The sequence below is a fragment of the Athene cunicularia genome (genome assembly GCF_003259725.1).
Source record: "Athene cunicularia isolate RWA chromosome 13 unlocalized genomic scaffold, athCun1 chr13_part1, whole genome shotgun sequence".
NCBI classification, from domain to species: domain Eukaryota; kingdom Metazoa; phylum Chordata; class Aves; order Strigiformes; family Strigidae; genus Athene; species Athene cunicularia.
Window position 1 is genome coordinate 9,989,950 of NW_020799117.1, and position 12,644 is coordinate 10,002,593.

The following is a 12,644-nucleotide window of genomic DNA, read 5'->3' on the forward strand; positions in this document are numbered from 1 at the left end:
GCCTGCGCTCCGGTCCCGGCGCCTCGCTGGGGCTTGCGCGGCTGCCGGGCGCCGGGAATGCCTGACACGCAGCCTTCCCCCGGCCCTCCCGAGCGGGGAGCGGGCTGGTGTCGTCTTACACGCCTTATATAGCCCGCACCGGGCCGGGGAGAGCGGGGGCACGCTGGCCCCCAGCCCTGCCGCCTCCCCGCTGGGAGCCTGCCGTCCCTTGCGAGGGGTGGGGAGGGCCCCGGGACCGCGGAGCTGGCCCTGGCCCCTGCTTGCCAGCGGCGGGAGAAAGGTCCTGGGGGGCTTTGTGGAGGCCCTTCCAGGTGAGGGGTGGCCGGGAGGCTGGGGCCGTCCCGCCTGCCCGGAGCCTTGGCCGGCTGACAGCTGTCAGCGCTGCCCTGGCAGGCAGGGGAGCGCCGGGATTCCCTCCCCGCCGAAGCCCCGGCTCTCTGTGCGGCGATGGGCTCGCTCCCAGGTAGCATCTGCTCGGCCGGCTGCCGGAGCGCCAGCCTGGCTGCTCTGCCGGGCGCCTCGGGTGGCATCACGCAGCTCCTGCGCTGCTGATGCTAATTTACCGTGTAAAAACGCTTCTGGTTCCCATCCTGGCGTACCTGCTGTCACTTCCCCGCAGTCTCAAATGCGCTTGGTGTTCAGCAGTATGTTTCTGGGGTGCTGCAAGGGAGAGCACGTCCCAGGTTTGGGAAAGGGAGAGCAGATCCTGCAGGCGCTCCACTGCGTGTGGCAGAGGGGCTGTGCCTGGCGCTCTGGCACTCATCAGTGTTAGCCTGGGCCCCTTAGCTCTGACGGCGATGGAGGAGATGCTGATAGATTTGGGGTGCGTCTCTAACCACAGTGTAGGATGGTCAGGGTGGAGTTACTGTTGGAAATGTGACCTGCCTCATCCTGCCAGGCGCTGGGCCCTCTCCTCGCTTGCTCTCCCTGCCTTGTTCCCATGTACCCTAACATTAGGATCGCACCCTCTTCCCTTGCAGAGATGGGCGACATGGAATCCTACAAAGTGATGCTGAATGGGCCGGCGCCCTGGGGCTTCAGGCTGCAGGGAGGGAAGGATTTCAGCATGCCACTGTCCATCTCCAGGGTAAGCGAAGCCAGGACTGGTGACACCCATCCTTCCTCTTGCCTCTGGGGGTGGGAGGCCGTGGCAGCTGCATCCAGGTGGCTGAAGCAGGGCTGTACGGGGGATGCAGATGAGCCAGGGCCCTGGGAGTGCTGTGTCCTGCCCTGCCGGGCTCTGCGTAGCCTCTTTGTGCCTTATCAGCTGCAGTCTGGCACGGGGGTGTTCCGGGCAGAGGACTGCAGCAGAGATGTGAAATGCTGCACAGCCTCTGCAGAGTCATTCTGGTTGTTGGGGGGGCAGAGGAGGCCCCTTCCGGAGCATGCCCACCACAGGGGGAGGGGAGCTGCTCTCACCGTCTCTGAGCTGTGGGGCCGGCCTCCTGGTCCACACCATTACGCTGGGCTCAGCGTCCCAGGACCTGGCTCGTGCCCTTCTGCCCTCTCTCCTGCTGCATGGCTTCCAGCTCCACACCTGAGCTGGCCCCTGCTGACACGGGCAGGGAGGGGAGGAAGACTGCACTGCTGCCTGCGCTGCTGCCTGCGCTGGGACATGGCTCCCTCTGCAAAACCAGCCTGTTTCTCTGACATGAGTGAGAGCTGTCATGCTGCCGGCTGGTTGGGGCTGAGGCACCTGGTGCAAGCCATGCCTGGTGCAGTGCTCGCCCAGGCCAGGTCTGGCCCTTGGGCGTGTGAGGGTCCCTGTCCCTGGGTGGCCCAGTCCCCTGGGTGGGTGCTGACTGTGGCTCTGGCCACGCAATTGCCTTATAAGCCTTGGAATGCAACTGCATCGTCTGTGATGCTGACGCTTAGGCAGCTGGCGTAGAGGCTGCTTCTCAAAGGACAACTTTGGTTGTGGCACCGAGCGCTGTGTGGGGGCCTGCCCCCGGCACGAGACTGGCACCGCGCGCCTGTCCCGGGGCGTGTGGGTCTCGGCAGCACCCCAGCGTGGAGCACAGACCTTGAGGGCACTGTGCAAGGCTGGAGTCACCAGTGCTGCTGCCCCAGGGCCTGCCGATCTCTGCTGAACACGCAGAGATGGCTTCAGCGAGTTTATTCTCTAAAAAATGTTTCTCTTGGCTGCGAGCCAGCGCTTAACAAAGGGTCTGGTCGGATGGAGGAGCCTCCCAAAGCCTGGGGCAGGGGCCTCGTGAAGCAACGGCCCTGCTGTGTGAGCAGGCCAGCACTGCCCTCAGGGCTTGGGTAATGCTGCTGTCCTGGGCAGGGTAGGCAGGAGCAATAGCAAGGGCATTCCCGGGGCATGTAGCCAGCTTTGGGGGGCTCTCTGGTGAGGCTGGGCTGTGTGGCAGGATGGTGGGCTCTGTCTGATGAGAAGGGGTAACCCTGTGCTACTTTGCACCCCAGAGGCCTGGGGCTGCCAGAGTGGGCTGGAATGAGGCATCCTTCCCTGGCTTTGGGAGCTGCAGTGGGGTCCTACTCTGTGGACTTGGGGAGCACGGGGAGAGCAGTAGTGTTGTGTGCTTTAGGTCTCAGTTGTGTCCATCACTGTGATGCTACTGGGTGCATTGTGAGGCTGCTTCAGCTCAGTGGCCACACAAAAGAGATGCTGCCCTGGTCCTCTATGCATACGCCTCTTGTGGCAAGGGTCTCTGCTGGGGTCCTGACACCTTGGTTAGGGAGGCTGTGAGACCGTGGTCCTGAGCTGCTTGTTGCGGAGGTAGAGTAAGGGCTGATGTCTGGGGAGCTGGGTGCTGTGAGGCTCATCCTGGTACCTGCCAGCTGGGGAAGAGGAGACACCCTCGGTGCTGCAGGCAGGAAGGCACTGGGGGATGCTGCTTGGGCCCTTGTGCAGGCACCCAACTCATGTCCATGCTGGGTGAGGCTCTGACCACGGTGGTCGGTGGGCACCTCACCGAGTGTGGTGATGGAGGTTCAGGGAACAAAGGCCTGGCTGGGCGGAGAGGGGAGGAAGGAAGCCCTGGTTAGCAGGGCCAGGCGGGAAGCGGGAGGGCTGGGGCTGGCACTGGCACTGCCAGGGCTCCCAGCTGAGCTGGCACCTGCCGAAGGGGTTTCCTGGCGTGTCAGTGTGGAGGGGGAAGGGGAGAGTGGTGGTGCTGGCCAGGTTGGGTGCGGCTGCGTGACGCAGCCTGCTGTGCTCTCCCCTTCCCAGGCGGCCGTGTGAAAACCTCTCCCAGCTCCCACTCATGCCTCCAAACCCATGCGGCTGCCCTGTGCCTTCCCCAGCCCTCCAGGGCAGCAAGCCAGGACTTGCAGCAATTGTGGCCAGGAGCTTGTCGCCTCCACTTGCCGCCCAGGGCACTCTCCTGTGCCAGGCAGAAGGAGCAGTGGCATGGGTGCACCAGAGGGGTAACCCAGTCCCGACAGGGTTGGCAGTGGGATGCATGTGGAGTGGGGCCACAGCCAGCCCGGGTGTGGGATTTGGCCTCACGTGGAGGGCCAGTGTTGGTGCAGGGAAGGGGAGTGTGGCTTTAGGGCGAGCCGGGCCCTGCGCACGGGCAAGGAGGAGCTGGGACTCGGCGGCAGGGATTTTTCAACCCTCTGACGGCGCTGGGAATCTGGCTCGCTCCTTTTATGTTCATGTCGAACAGGACTTGAGGAAATACTTGGTCCGGGTCCAAGCGCCTCAAGTTCTTCCTTGCTGGAGGAGCAGGAATGGCTGCAGCCTGCCCACGTCTGTCTGTCTGTGTGTCTGTCTGTCAGTGCCTGGGAGCTGCGTGTGACGCTCAGGGCCCTGCTCTCATTTGGCTGTGTATCCCTGGTGGGAGGGGAGGGCAACCTCTGCTTCTTGGCATCGGGCTGATGTAGATCCATGCCGTAGAGCTGTGCTGGGGACAAGGTGCATCCCCAGCACTGTGGCCGGGCAGGGGAACCTGTGGCCGTGCTCCCGGCTGCCCCGGCGGGGTGAGGTCTGGGGGAGCAGCATGGGTGGGGGCGGGTGTTTCCCTGCCCTTGGGGGGCTCCCGCTCCTCTGCTGGGATGAGGTAACGTCTGTGCCTGCCGGCACCAGGACGGGAGCACGGGCGGCTGGGGGGAGTGCCCGGGGGCTGCCTCCCCTGCCCCGCTTCTCACCCCAGGCGAAGGGCTGGACATGCCTGTGGTTTGCAGCGAGACGTGGGCTGCCTGACGGGCCCTGACTCACTGCTCTCCCTTCCTGCCCCAGGACTGCGGGGACAGCTCCGAGGGGCGTCCAGGCCTCCTGCCAAGGCTGAGCCAGCACCGCCTCCGCCGTGTTTGGCGTCATGGGGACGGGACCCCGGGGTGCTGATGTGGTCTTCAGCCATGCCAGAGGGCAGGGGCTGGGCAGCGCCCTGGGGCAGTGAAGGGGAGAAGAGGCTGCTCTGGGCTAATGCACTTTGATATGAGTGATCTGGGGGTCCCTATCTCCCCCTGGGTCAAGTCTGTATGGTGTCCTGGGCTGGGCTGGGCCTTGCTTGAGGGAGCTCGGGCCCCAGCAGACCCCTGCTCTCATGAGGACGTGGGTATCCCTTTGCTTCCGCTCCCTGACTGTCTGTCCTGCAGCTGACGCCGGGCGGGAAGGCAGCCCAGGCTGGTGTGGGAGTGGGCGACTGGGTGCTGTACATCGATGGGGAGAGTACCAGTTCCATGACACACATCGAGGCCCAGAACAGGATCCGTGCCTGTGGGGACAGGCTCTGCCTCACCCTGAGCAGGTAGGATTTGTGGGTCTTGCAAACTTGGGGTCCTGGTGTGGTGGGAGCAGATCCAGGCCCTCTGCCCAGTGCCATCTCCCGGCAACACCATTTCCCAGCATCACTGCTGCTTGCTCAGAGGCTGGCAGCCTCTGGCTGGGTTCAGGGGCTCTGCTTGGCTGGATGAGGCTTAAGCCTCGCTGCTGGCCCTCACCTGTGAGCCACGGGGCAGTGCTGGCTGGCCGTGGCTCCCCTCAGGTGGGTGCTGCATCCCTGGGGTACCAGCATCCTGGCAGTGACTGGGCCGGTTCCAGCACCTGCCCAACTGTCTCCTCTCTTGCAGAGCCCAGAACCACCTGGGGAAGACGCAGAAGGTACGTGTCTCTCCTTGCGCTGCAGTGGCAGCTCAGCATTGTCTCAGAGGAGGGGAATCTCTGAGTGTAGATGGACAAATGGACTTTGCTTCTGGGGGGCCGGGGTGTGTTTGGAGGGCTGGAAGACTCCCTGCTGGAGGAGCAGCTCTGACCCCTGGCAGCACAGGGGATTGGAAGGAGCAGGATCTGCCCAGCAGGCACCCAGGCCCTGGCTGCTCCCTGTCTGTGCCCCTGCTGGTGCTGGGTGCAGGCAGGGATGCAGAGGGGCCATCACAGGGGACGAGGCCAGGCAGCCACAGCATAGTCTTGGGGCCCCTTGTTTGCTAATGCTGGGCTGTGCCCTGGCACAGGGAAGCAGGGCTGGGGCCGGTGACTGGCGGCTCCTGGATGGAAGCCACCTGCATACGTTTGACATCGTGGGGCGATTGTGATCGGCATGTGTGCACGTGCTGCCCCGCTGCAGGGAGCAGTGAGTGTCTGGGGCACTTACTAATCCTCCAGTGACCCTCAGGCTGGGCTTGTGACCTGCTGTCGCTGGGCTGGGTGCCCTGCGGAGAGAGGATCCAGCCTGGCAGACCCTGGTACCTGAGGTGCACGTGCTGTCCAGCTTTCCTACCTGGCTGCCTGCTGCGTTGCCTGGCCCGGGGCTGCCCCTTGCATGCTGCTTGACGTGTGAGCCCGTGTCTGTGTGTTTTGTCTCGCTCAGGACTCACTCCCCTGCTCTGAACCCCTGAAATATAACTTCGCTCCCAGCACTGCCCTCAACAAAACAGCTCGGCCCTTCGGGGCCGGCTCGCCTCCGAACCCACGGCCCGGGCTGGTGACGAAACCCGTGACGTACACGCCCCTGGCGCCCACCTGCACCCCCCAGCACAATGGGTACGTTGCTGTTTGTCCTGCTCCCTGAGGATCGGGGGGAGCCCGCTGCCTGGCCCTGCTGCGCCTTGCATGCCAGGCACCCATGGGTGGGAGTGGGTGACAGTGCCCATGCTGGGGTGCCCTGATGGCTGGTGCTGAGGTGGCACAACAGGACTGTTGTGTGTGGGGACACACAGCCACGCACATGCTGGTCCCTCACTTAGGGACGTGTCAGCCTGTAGGGAATCCTGCAGGGCACAGCACGGCAATTGCAGCAGGACACTCGCTGGCGTCTGTGGCAGCAGGGAAGTGGCGGCTGCGTGGTGGCCACCAGCCAGCACTTGCCTGGGGATGTCCTGCTGATCCCTTGGCTGCCAGTACAGGCTGAGCAAAGTGAAGCCCTTGAGGCCTGGGCAGTGCCGTCCTCACCCTGCTGGCAGGGAAGAAGCTCCCACCTCTGCAGGCTGCCCACCGGGCTGCTGTGTGTCCGGCAGCTGCCAGTCCCTGACCCTCCTGCCAAGAGTTGCCGTGGTGCCCTGAAACTGGGCAATGGGGGTGTGTGTCCCTGGCTGCCCTGGGCACCCAGGCCTGTTCGGGGGGGCTGAGGGAGGCATGGTCTGCTGCGTCAGTGTCTGCCCCTGTGTCCCAGTGTGCTCCCAGCCCTGGGTGAGCTGAATCTCAGGGGTAGGGTGACTGGTGCAGTCCATAAGTGAGCTCTGGAAACTTCTTGGGTGCTGTGGGTCTAATTTCACCTTCCTTTTTCTTTCTTTCTCTCCTCCCTTTCTCTTTCCCTCTCCCTTACAGGTGCTGAGCCTTGACAAGTCAGTAAGCCTTCTACCTGCTCTTTCTATCCTCCCTGCATGCCTCTTCCCTGCTAGTGCCCCATTCTCCGGGGCAGGGACAACCCCGGGGACAGGCAGCACGTACTGCTTTGTCCATGTGGGTGGGTCGCCCCTGGCAGCAAACTGTCCCTGGCCTGAAGGGCGAGCATTACCTGTCTCTGCCAGCTGCTGGGGCCCTGCAGTGTCCTCGCACGTGATCCCTTCCCTGCTCCCCAAGATGTGACCTGGCTGGGCAAGAGTTGCCGTGCTGTGCTGGGCACCTGGGCTCTCATCCAGCTCCCCTGCCAGTGATTTTTTGACCTTGGCTTATTCTTGTCCTGTCCTTTTTCCTCCAGGCCCTTTGGGCCAGTCTCAGACTGCCAGGAATGGTGGTCAGTCCCTAATGGGCCCTTCCTCCACTGAGGAGGAGTAGGGGGTCGGGGGAGTAAGGCAGCGTGTGGCGTCTCATGTACTGGTGTGCTGTGGTTCTATGCTGGGGGAGGTTTGCAGTAGCCCCTGGGAGGTGATGTTGTGGGGATCTGTCAGATTTGACAGATGACTGTCACTCACAGGCAGCCCCTACAGCCACTGGAGCCCCCCAGCACCCCCACGTGTGACCCTGTGAAGCTGCGGCTGATAGAGGATGCTGAGGACTGGCAGCCCCGCACCGGGACCTCCCAGTCTCGCTCCTTCCTCAAACTGGCCCAGTTGATGGGCACAGACGGCCGTAAGTTCCTGCGGGGCCCAGGGCTGGCTGCCTGCCCAGGGGTGCCCAGCTTTGCTGGCACAACTGGAGCCAGATAAAGGCCGTGGTGCATCATGGCACCGGAGTGTTGGTGTTGGCCCTGTGTGGCCCCTCTGGGGTGGCTGAGGCAGTGGGAGCTGCTCAGGGCTGTGCGTGGGCTCGTGGTGGTGATGCTGGTCTGGGGCTGTGCTCTGCCCCAGGGCTGGGCAGGGACGTGCATTGGGGCAGGAGGGCAGCAGGAGGAGAGGTTGGTTTTCCTGCCTTTCTCTTCCTGCTGTCGCCGGGCCTTGGTTGCCACAGACTGACTGTGTCTCCTCCATTCTCTCCTGCTGCGCTCAGTGGAGGATCAGGAGGATGAGCTTGTTAAAAAGCCCAGGTAAGGGGAGCGAGTGCCAGGGCGGCAGCAGGAGCCACGAGGGTGCCCACCTGGGGCTCAGCCCACCCAGCTGGTTTGCACTCACTGCTTGCAGTGACACTGGTGAAACTCTTTGCCTGTTGTTTCTTCTCTCCTCTCCTCCGTCCTCCTGTTCCCCCTCTGTCCTCTCCTCCCCCAGAGCCGAGCTGTTGGCAGAGCCCACCCTGTGCTCGCCCCATGATGGGCACTGCCAGCGCTCCACCACTTCTCTGACCATCACCTCGGGAGGGTCCTGCCCTGGCACCTGCCTGCCAGACAAGCTGTCCTTGTGCTGGGTGTGCTGGGCAGGACCGGCTGGGCACTGCTGGCACAGAGCTCGGGAGGCTGAGCTGCACTGTTGCTTCTTGAGCAAATGGGCTCTGGAGGAGGCTGGTGGCACTGGGAACACCTTGCTGGGGGTGTCGGGAGGTGCTGGGCCGCACCTGGATGTGGGGCACGATGTCCTGTGAACCTGGCGTGGAGCAGCTGGGCAGACCTGGGTGGGTGTCACTGGCTTTTCTGGGGGACTGGGGATTGCCCACGAGGCTGGTCTAGAGTGAATGCTGCCGGCTTCTCCATGGGGCTGGGGATAACCGAGGTGTCCAGGACATAGTGGGTGGCACTATCAACACCTTGCTGGGTGTGTTGGGAGGTGCTGGCCAGTGCCTGGACCTGGGGCACGATGTCCCATGGGGATGCAGGGTGGCTGCAAGGCTGGTCTGGAGTGAAGGCTGCTGACATCTCTGTGGGGCTGGAGCCTCTGTGGGGCTGGGGATGCATACGGGAGGGGTGCACTGAGCCATGGCTCATCTGCTGACTGTTGTGCCGCCGTTTTTTCCAATGCCACAGGGATGCCCATGGGTCTGGCTGGGGCACAGGGGTGCAGCGGTGAGTGCCAGGGTCTGCTGAGGGGAGCAGCGTGTGCAAGTGCTCCTTTGTGAGCACTGCCCAGTGCTGCAGTGCTGGGTGCATGCGTGGTGCCAGCTGAGTGCCTGCCCTCTGTCCCTCGCAGGCAGCTCTCACAGCCGCTGGAGCCCCCCAGCACCCCCGTGTGTGACCCCGGGAAGTTGCGTATGATAGAGGATGCTGAGGACTGGCAGCCCTGCACTGGGACCTCCCAGTCCCGCTCCTTCCTCAAACTGGCCCGTCTGATGGGCACAGACAGCTGTAAGTTCCTGCAGCATCAGCACTGGCTGCCTGCCCGGGGGTGCCCAGCTTTGCCAGGGTAGTCAGAACCCAACAGAGGCCTAGGGGGCACTGGAGGCTTGATTTTGGCCCCGTGTGGCCCCTCCGGGCAGGCTGAGCTGTTGGGAGCTACCCAGGGCTGTGTGTGGGCTGGGAACGTGTGGGGGCACGTAGCGGTGCTGCTGGGCTGGGGCCCTGCTCTGCCCCGCGGCTGCGCAGGAGTCTGTGTCTGAAGTGTTGGGGTGGGAATTCAGTGGGAGAAGTCGGGTTTTCTCCTTTCCCTTCCCTTCCTACTGTCCCTGGGCCTTGGTTGCTGCAGACTGACTGTCTCCTCCATTCTCTCCTGCTGCGCTCAGTGGAGGATCAGGATGAGCTTGTTAAAAAGCCCAGGTAAGGGGAGTGTGTGACAGGGTGGCAGCAGGAGCCACGAGGGTGCCCACCTGGGGCTCAGCCTGTCCGACTGGTTCACCCTCACGCTTGCTGCTTGCAGTGAGACCAGGGAAGCTTTGTCCTGTCACTGTTGCTGTTTCTTCTCTTCTCCCCTCCTCCGTCCTCTCCCCAGAGCCAAGCTGTTGGCAGAGCTGCAGAGCCCACCCTGTGCTTGCCATGTGATGGGCACCGCCAGTGCTCAGCCACTGCTCTGACCATCACCTCGGGAGGGTCCCTGCCAGGAAGGTTGTCCCCAGCCGGGGTGACCCCACACTGAGCTGTCCCTGTGCTGGCTGTGTGACAGGACCTGCTGGGCACTGCTGGCGCTGAGCTGAGGAGGCCAAACTGCAGCATGGTGACCCGGACACTGGGTAGGGGCAGCTGGTGGCACTGCCAACATCTTGCTTGGGGTGTTGGGAGGTTCTGGCTAGTGCCTAGACCTGGGGCGTGATGTCCTGTGGGGCTGCTGGGCTGGTCTGGAGTGAAGGCTGCCGACATCTTTGTGGGGCTCTGGGGCTGGGGGTGCATACAGGAGGGATGCACTGAGTCATGGTTTAGCCTCTGACGTGTGCTGCTGTTTTTTCTGGTGCCACAGGGATGCCCATGGTTCTGACTGGGGCACAGGGGTGCAGCGGTGAGTGCCAGGGTCTGCTGAGGGGATTGGCGTGTGCAAGTGCTCCTTTGTGAGCACTGCCCGGTGCTGCAGTGCTGGGTCCATGTGTGGTGCCAGCTGAGTGCCTGCCCTCTGTCCCTCGCAGGCAGCTCTCACAGCCGCTGGAGCCCCCCAGCACCCCCGTGTGTGACCCCGGGAAGTTGCGGCTGGTAGAGGATGCTGAGGACTGGCAGCCCCGCACCGGGACCTCCCAGTCCCGCTCCTTCCTCAAACTGGCCCGTCTGACGGGCACAGACAGCTGTAAGTTCCTGCAGGGCCCGCTGCTGCCTGGGAGTGCCAGACTTCACCGGAGTAGCCAGTGCCCGGCAGAGGCTGTGGGGCGATGTGGCACCGGGAGCTTGATTTTGGCCCCAAGTTGACCCTTCAGGGTGGCTGAGGCAGTGGGAGCTGCCCGGGGCTGTGCGTGGGCTCGTGGTGGTGCCGCTGGGCTGCGGCCGAGCTCTGCCCCGGGGCTGGGCAGAGCTGTGTGTTGGGGCAGGAGGGTGGTGGGAGGAGAGGTCGGGTTCTGCCTTTCCTTTTCCTCTTCTTCCCTTCTGCTGTCCCTGGGCCTCGGTCCACCGCAGATTGACTCAGTCTCCTCCTTTCTCTCCTGCTGCTCTCAGTGGAGGATCATGAGGATGAGCATACAAAAAAGCCCAGGTAAGGGGAGTGTGTACCAGGGAGGCAGCAGGAGCTGTACGCAGGGCTGCATATCCTGGGCAGGACTCTGGGCACAGCTGGCACTGAGCTGCCCCATGGCCGCTTCGACAAATGGGTCCTGAAGGAGGCTGGAGGCACTGGCAAAACCTGGTTGTGGGTTTTGGGAGGTTCTGGGCAGTGCCTGGTCCTTGGGTGTAAGGACATGTGAGTCTGGTGGGGGCTGCAGGGTGGCTGGGCAGAGCTGGGTGAGTGTTGCTGGCTTTTCTGTGGGCCTGAGGATGTACTGAGGTGTCCTGGACACACTGGGTAGGGACAGTTGATGGCGCTGCCAACACCTTGCTGAGGGTGTTGGGAGGTGCTGGCCAGTGCCCGGACCTGGAGCACAATGTCCTGTGAGGCAGCTGCAGGGCTGATCTGGCGTGAAGGCTGCTGGCATCTCTGTGGGGCTGGAGCCTCTGTGGGGCTGGGGGTGCATACGGGAGGGGTGCACTGAGCCATGGCTCATCTGCTGACTGTTGTGCCGCCGTTTTTTCCAATGCCACAGGGATGCCCATGGGTCTGGCTGGGGCACAGGGGTGCAGCGGTGAGTGCCAGGGTCTGCTGAGGGGAGCGGCGTGTGCAAGTGCTCCTTTGTGAGCACTGCCCGGTGCTGCAGTGCTGGGTCCATGTGTGGTGCCAGCTGAGTGCCTGCCCTCTGTCCCTCGCAGGCAGCTCTCACAGCCGCTGGAGCCCCCCAGCACCCCCGTGTGTGACCCCGGGAAGTTGCGTATGATAGAGGATGCTGAGGACTGGCAGCCCTGCACTGGGACCTCCCAGTCCCGCTCCTTCCTCAAACTGGCCCGTCTGATGGGCACAGACAGCTGTAAGTTCCTGCAGCATCAGCACTGGCTGCCTGCCCGGGGGTGCCCAGCTTTGCCAGGGTAGTCAGAACCCAACAGAGGCCTAGGGGGCACTGGAGGCTTGATTTTGGCCCCGTGTGGCCCCTCCGGGCAGGCTGAGCTGTTGGGAGCTACCCAGGGCTGTGTGTGGGCTGGGAACGTGTGGGGGCACGTAGCGGTGCTGCTGGGCTGGGGCCCTGCTCTGCCCCGCGGCTGCGCAGGAGTCTGTGTCTGAAGTGTTGGGGTGGGAATTCAGTGGGAGAAGTCGGGTTTTCTCCTTTCCCTTCCCTTCCTACTGTCCCTGGGCCTTGGTTGCTGCAGACTGACTGTCTCCTCCATTCTCTCCTGCTGCGCTCAGTGGAGGATCAGGATGAGCTTGTTAAAAAGCCCAGGTAAGGGGAGTGTGTGACAGGGTGGCAGCAGGAGCCACGAGGGTGCCCACCTGGGGCTCAGCCTGTCCGACTGGTTCACCCTCACGCTTGCTGCTTGCAGTGAGACCAGGGAAGCTTTGTCCTGTCACTGTTGCTGTTTTTCTCTTCTCCCCTCCTCCGTCCTCTCCCCAGAGCCAAGCTGTTGGCAGAGCTGCAGAGCCCACCCTGTGCTTGCCATGTGATGGGCACCGCCAGTGCTCAGCCACTGCTCTGACCATCACCTCGGGAGGGTCCCTGCCAGGAAGGTTGTCCCCAGCCGGGGTGACCCCACACTGAGCTGTCCCTGTGCTGGCTGTGTGACAGGACCTGCTGGGCACTGCTGGCGCTGAGCTGAGGAGGCCAAACTGCAGCATGGTGACCCGGACACTGGGTAGGGGCAGCTGGTGGCACTGCCAACATCTTGCTTGGGGTGTTGGGAGGTTCTGGCTAGTGCCTAGACCTGGGGCGTGATGTCCTGTGGGGCTGCTGGGCTGGTCTGGAGTGAAGGCTGCCGACATCTTTGTGGGGCTCTGGGGCTGGGGGT

The 12,644-nt window shown here is 63.5% G+C and overlaps 2 protein-coding genes across 2 annotated transcripts in view; both read left to right on the forward strand.

Annotated features, from left to right (window-relative positions):
* DOK3 (docking protein 3) overlaps nucleotides 1-552 on the forward strand; it is a 3,458-nt gene extending 2,906 nt beyond the window's left edge. Inside the window, 1 exon segment of the mRNA XM_026858528.1 lies at nucleotides 464-552. Within this exon segment, the coding sequence (XP_026714329.1) occupies nucleotides 464-552 (89 nt within the window).
* The window catches only part of PDLIM7 (PDZ and LIM domain 7), a 25,160-nt gene that overhangs the window by 9,868 nt on the left and 2,648 nt on the right, over nucleotides 1-12,644 (forward strand). The window contains exons 2-8 of the mRNA XM_026858457.1: nucleotides 174-183; nucleotides 979-1,087; nucleotides 4,564-4,715; nucleotides 5,038-5,068; nucleotides 5,775-5,951; nucleotides 6,421-6,454; nucleotides 6,825-6,842. Coding sequence (XP_026714258.1) covers nucleotides 983-1,087; nucleotides 4,564-4,715; nucleotides 5,038-5,068; nucleotides 5,775-5,951; nucleotides 6,421-6,454; nucleotides 6,825-6,842 — 517 coding nt within the window. The 5' untranslated portion in view covers nucleotides 174-183; nucleotides 979-982. The remainder of the gene's footprint in view (nucleotides 1-173; nucleotides 184-978; nucleotides 1,088-4,563; nucleotides 4,716-5,037; nucleotides 5,069-5,774; nucleotides 5,952-6,420; nucleotides 6,455-6,824; nucleotides 6,843-12,644) is intronic.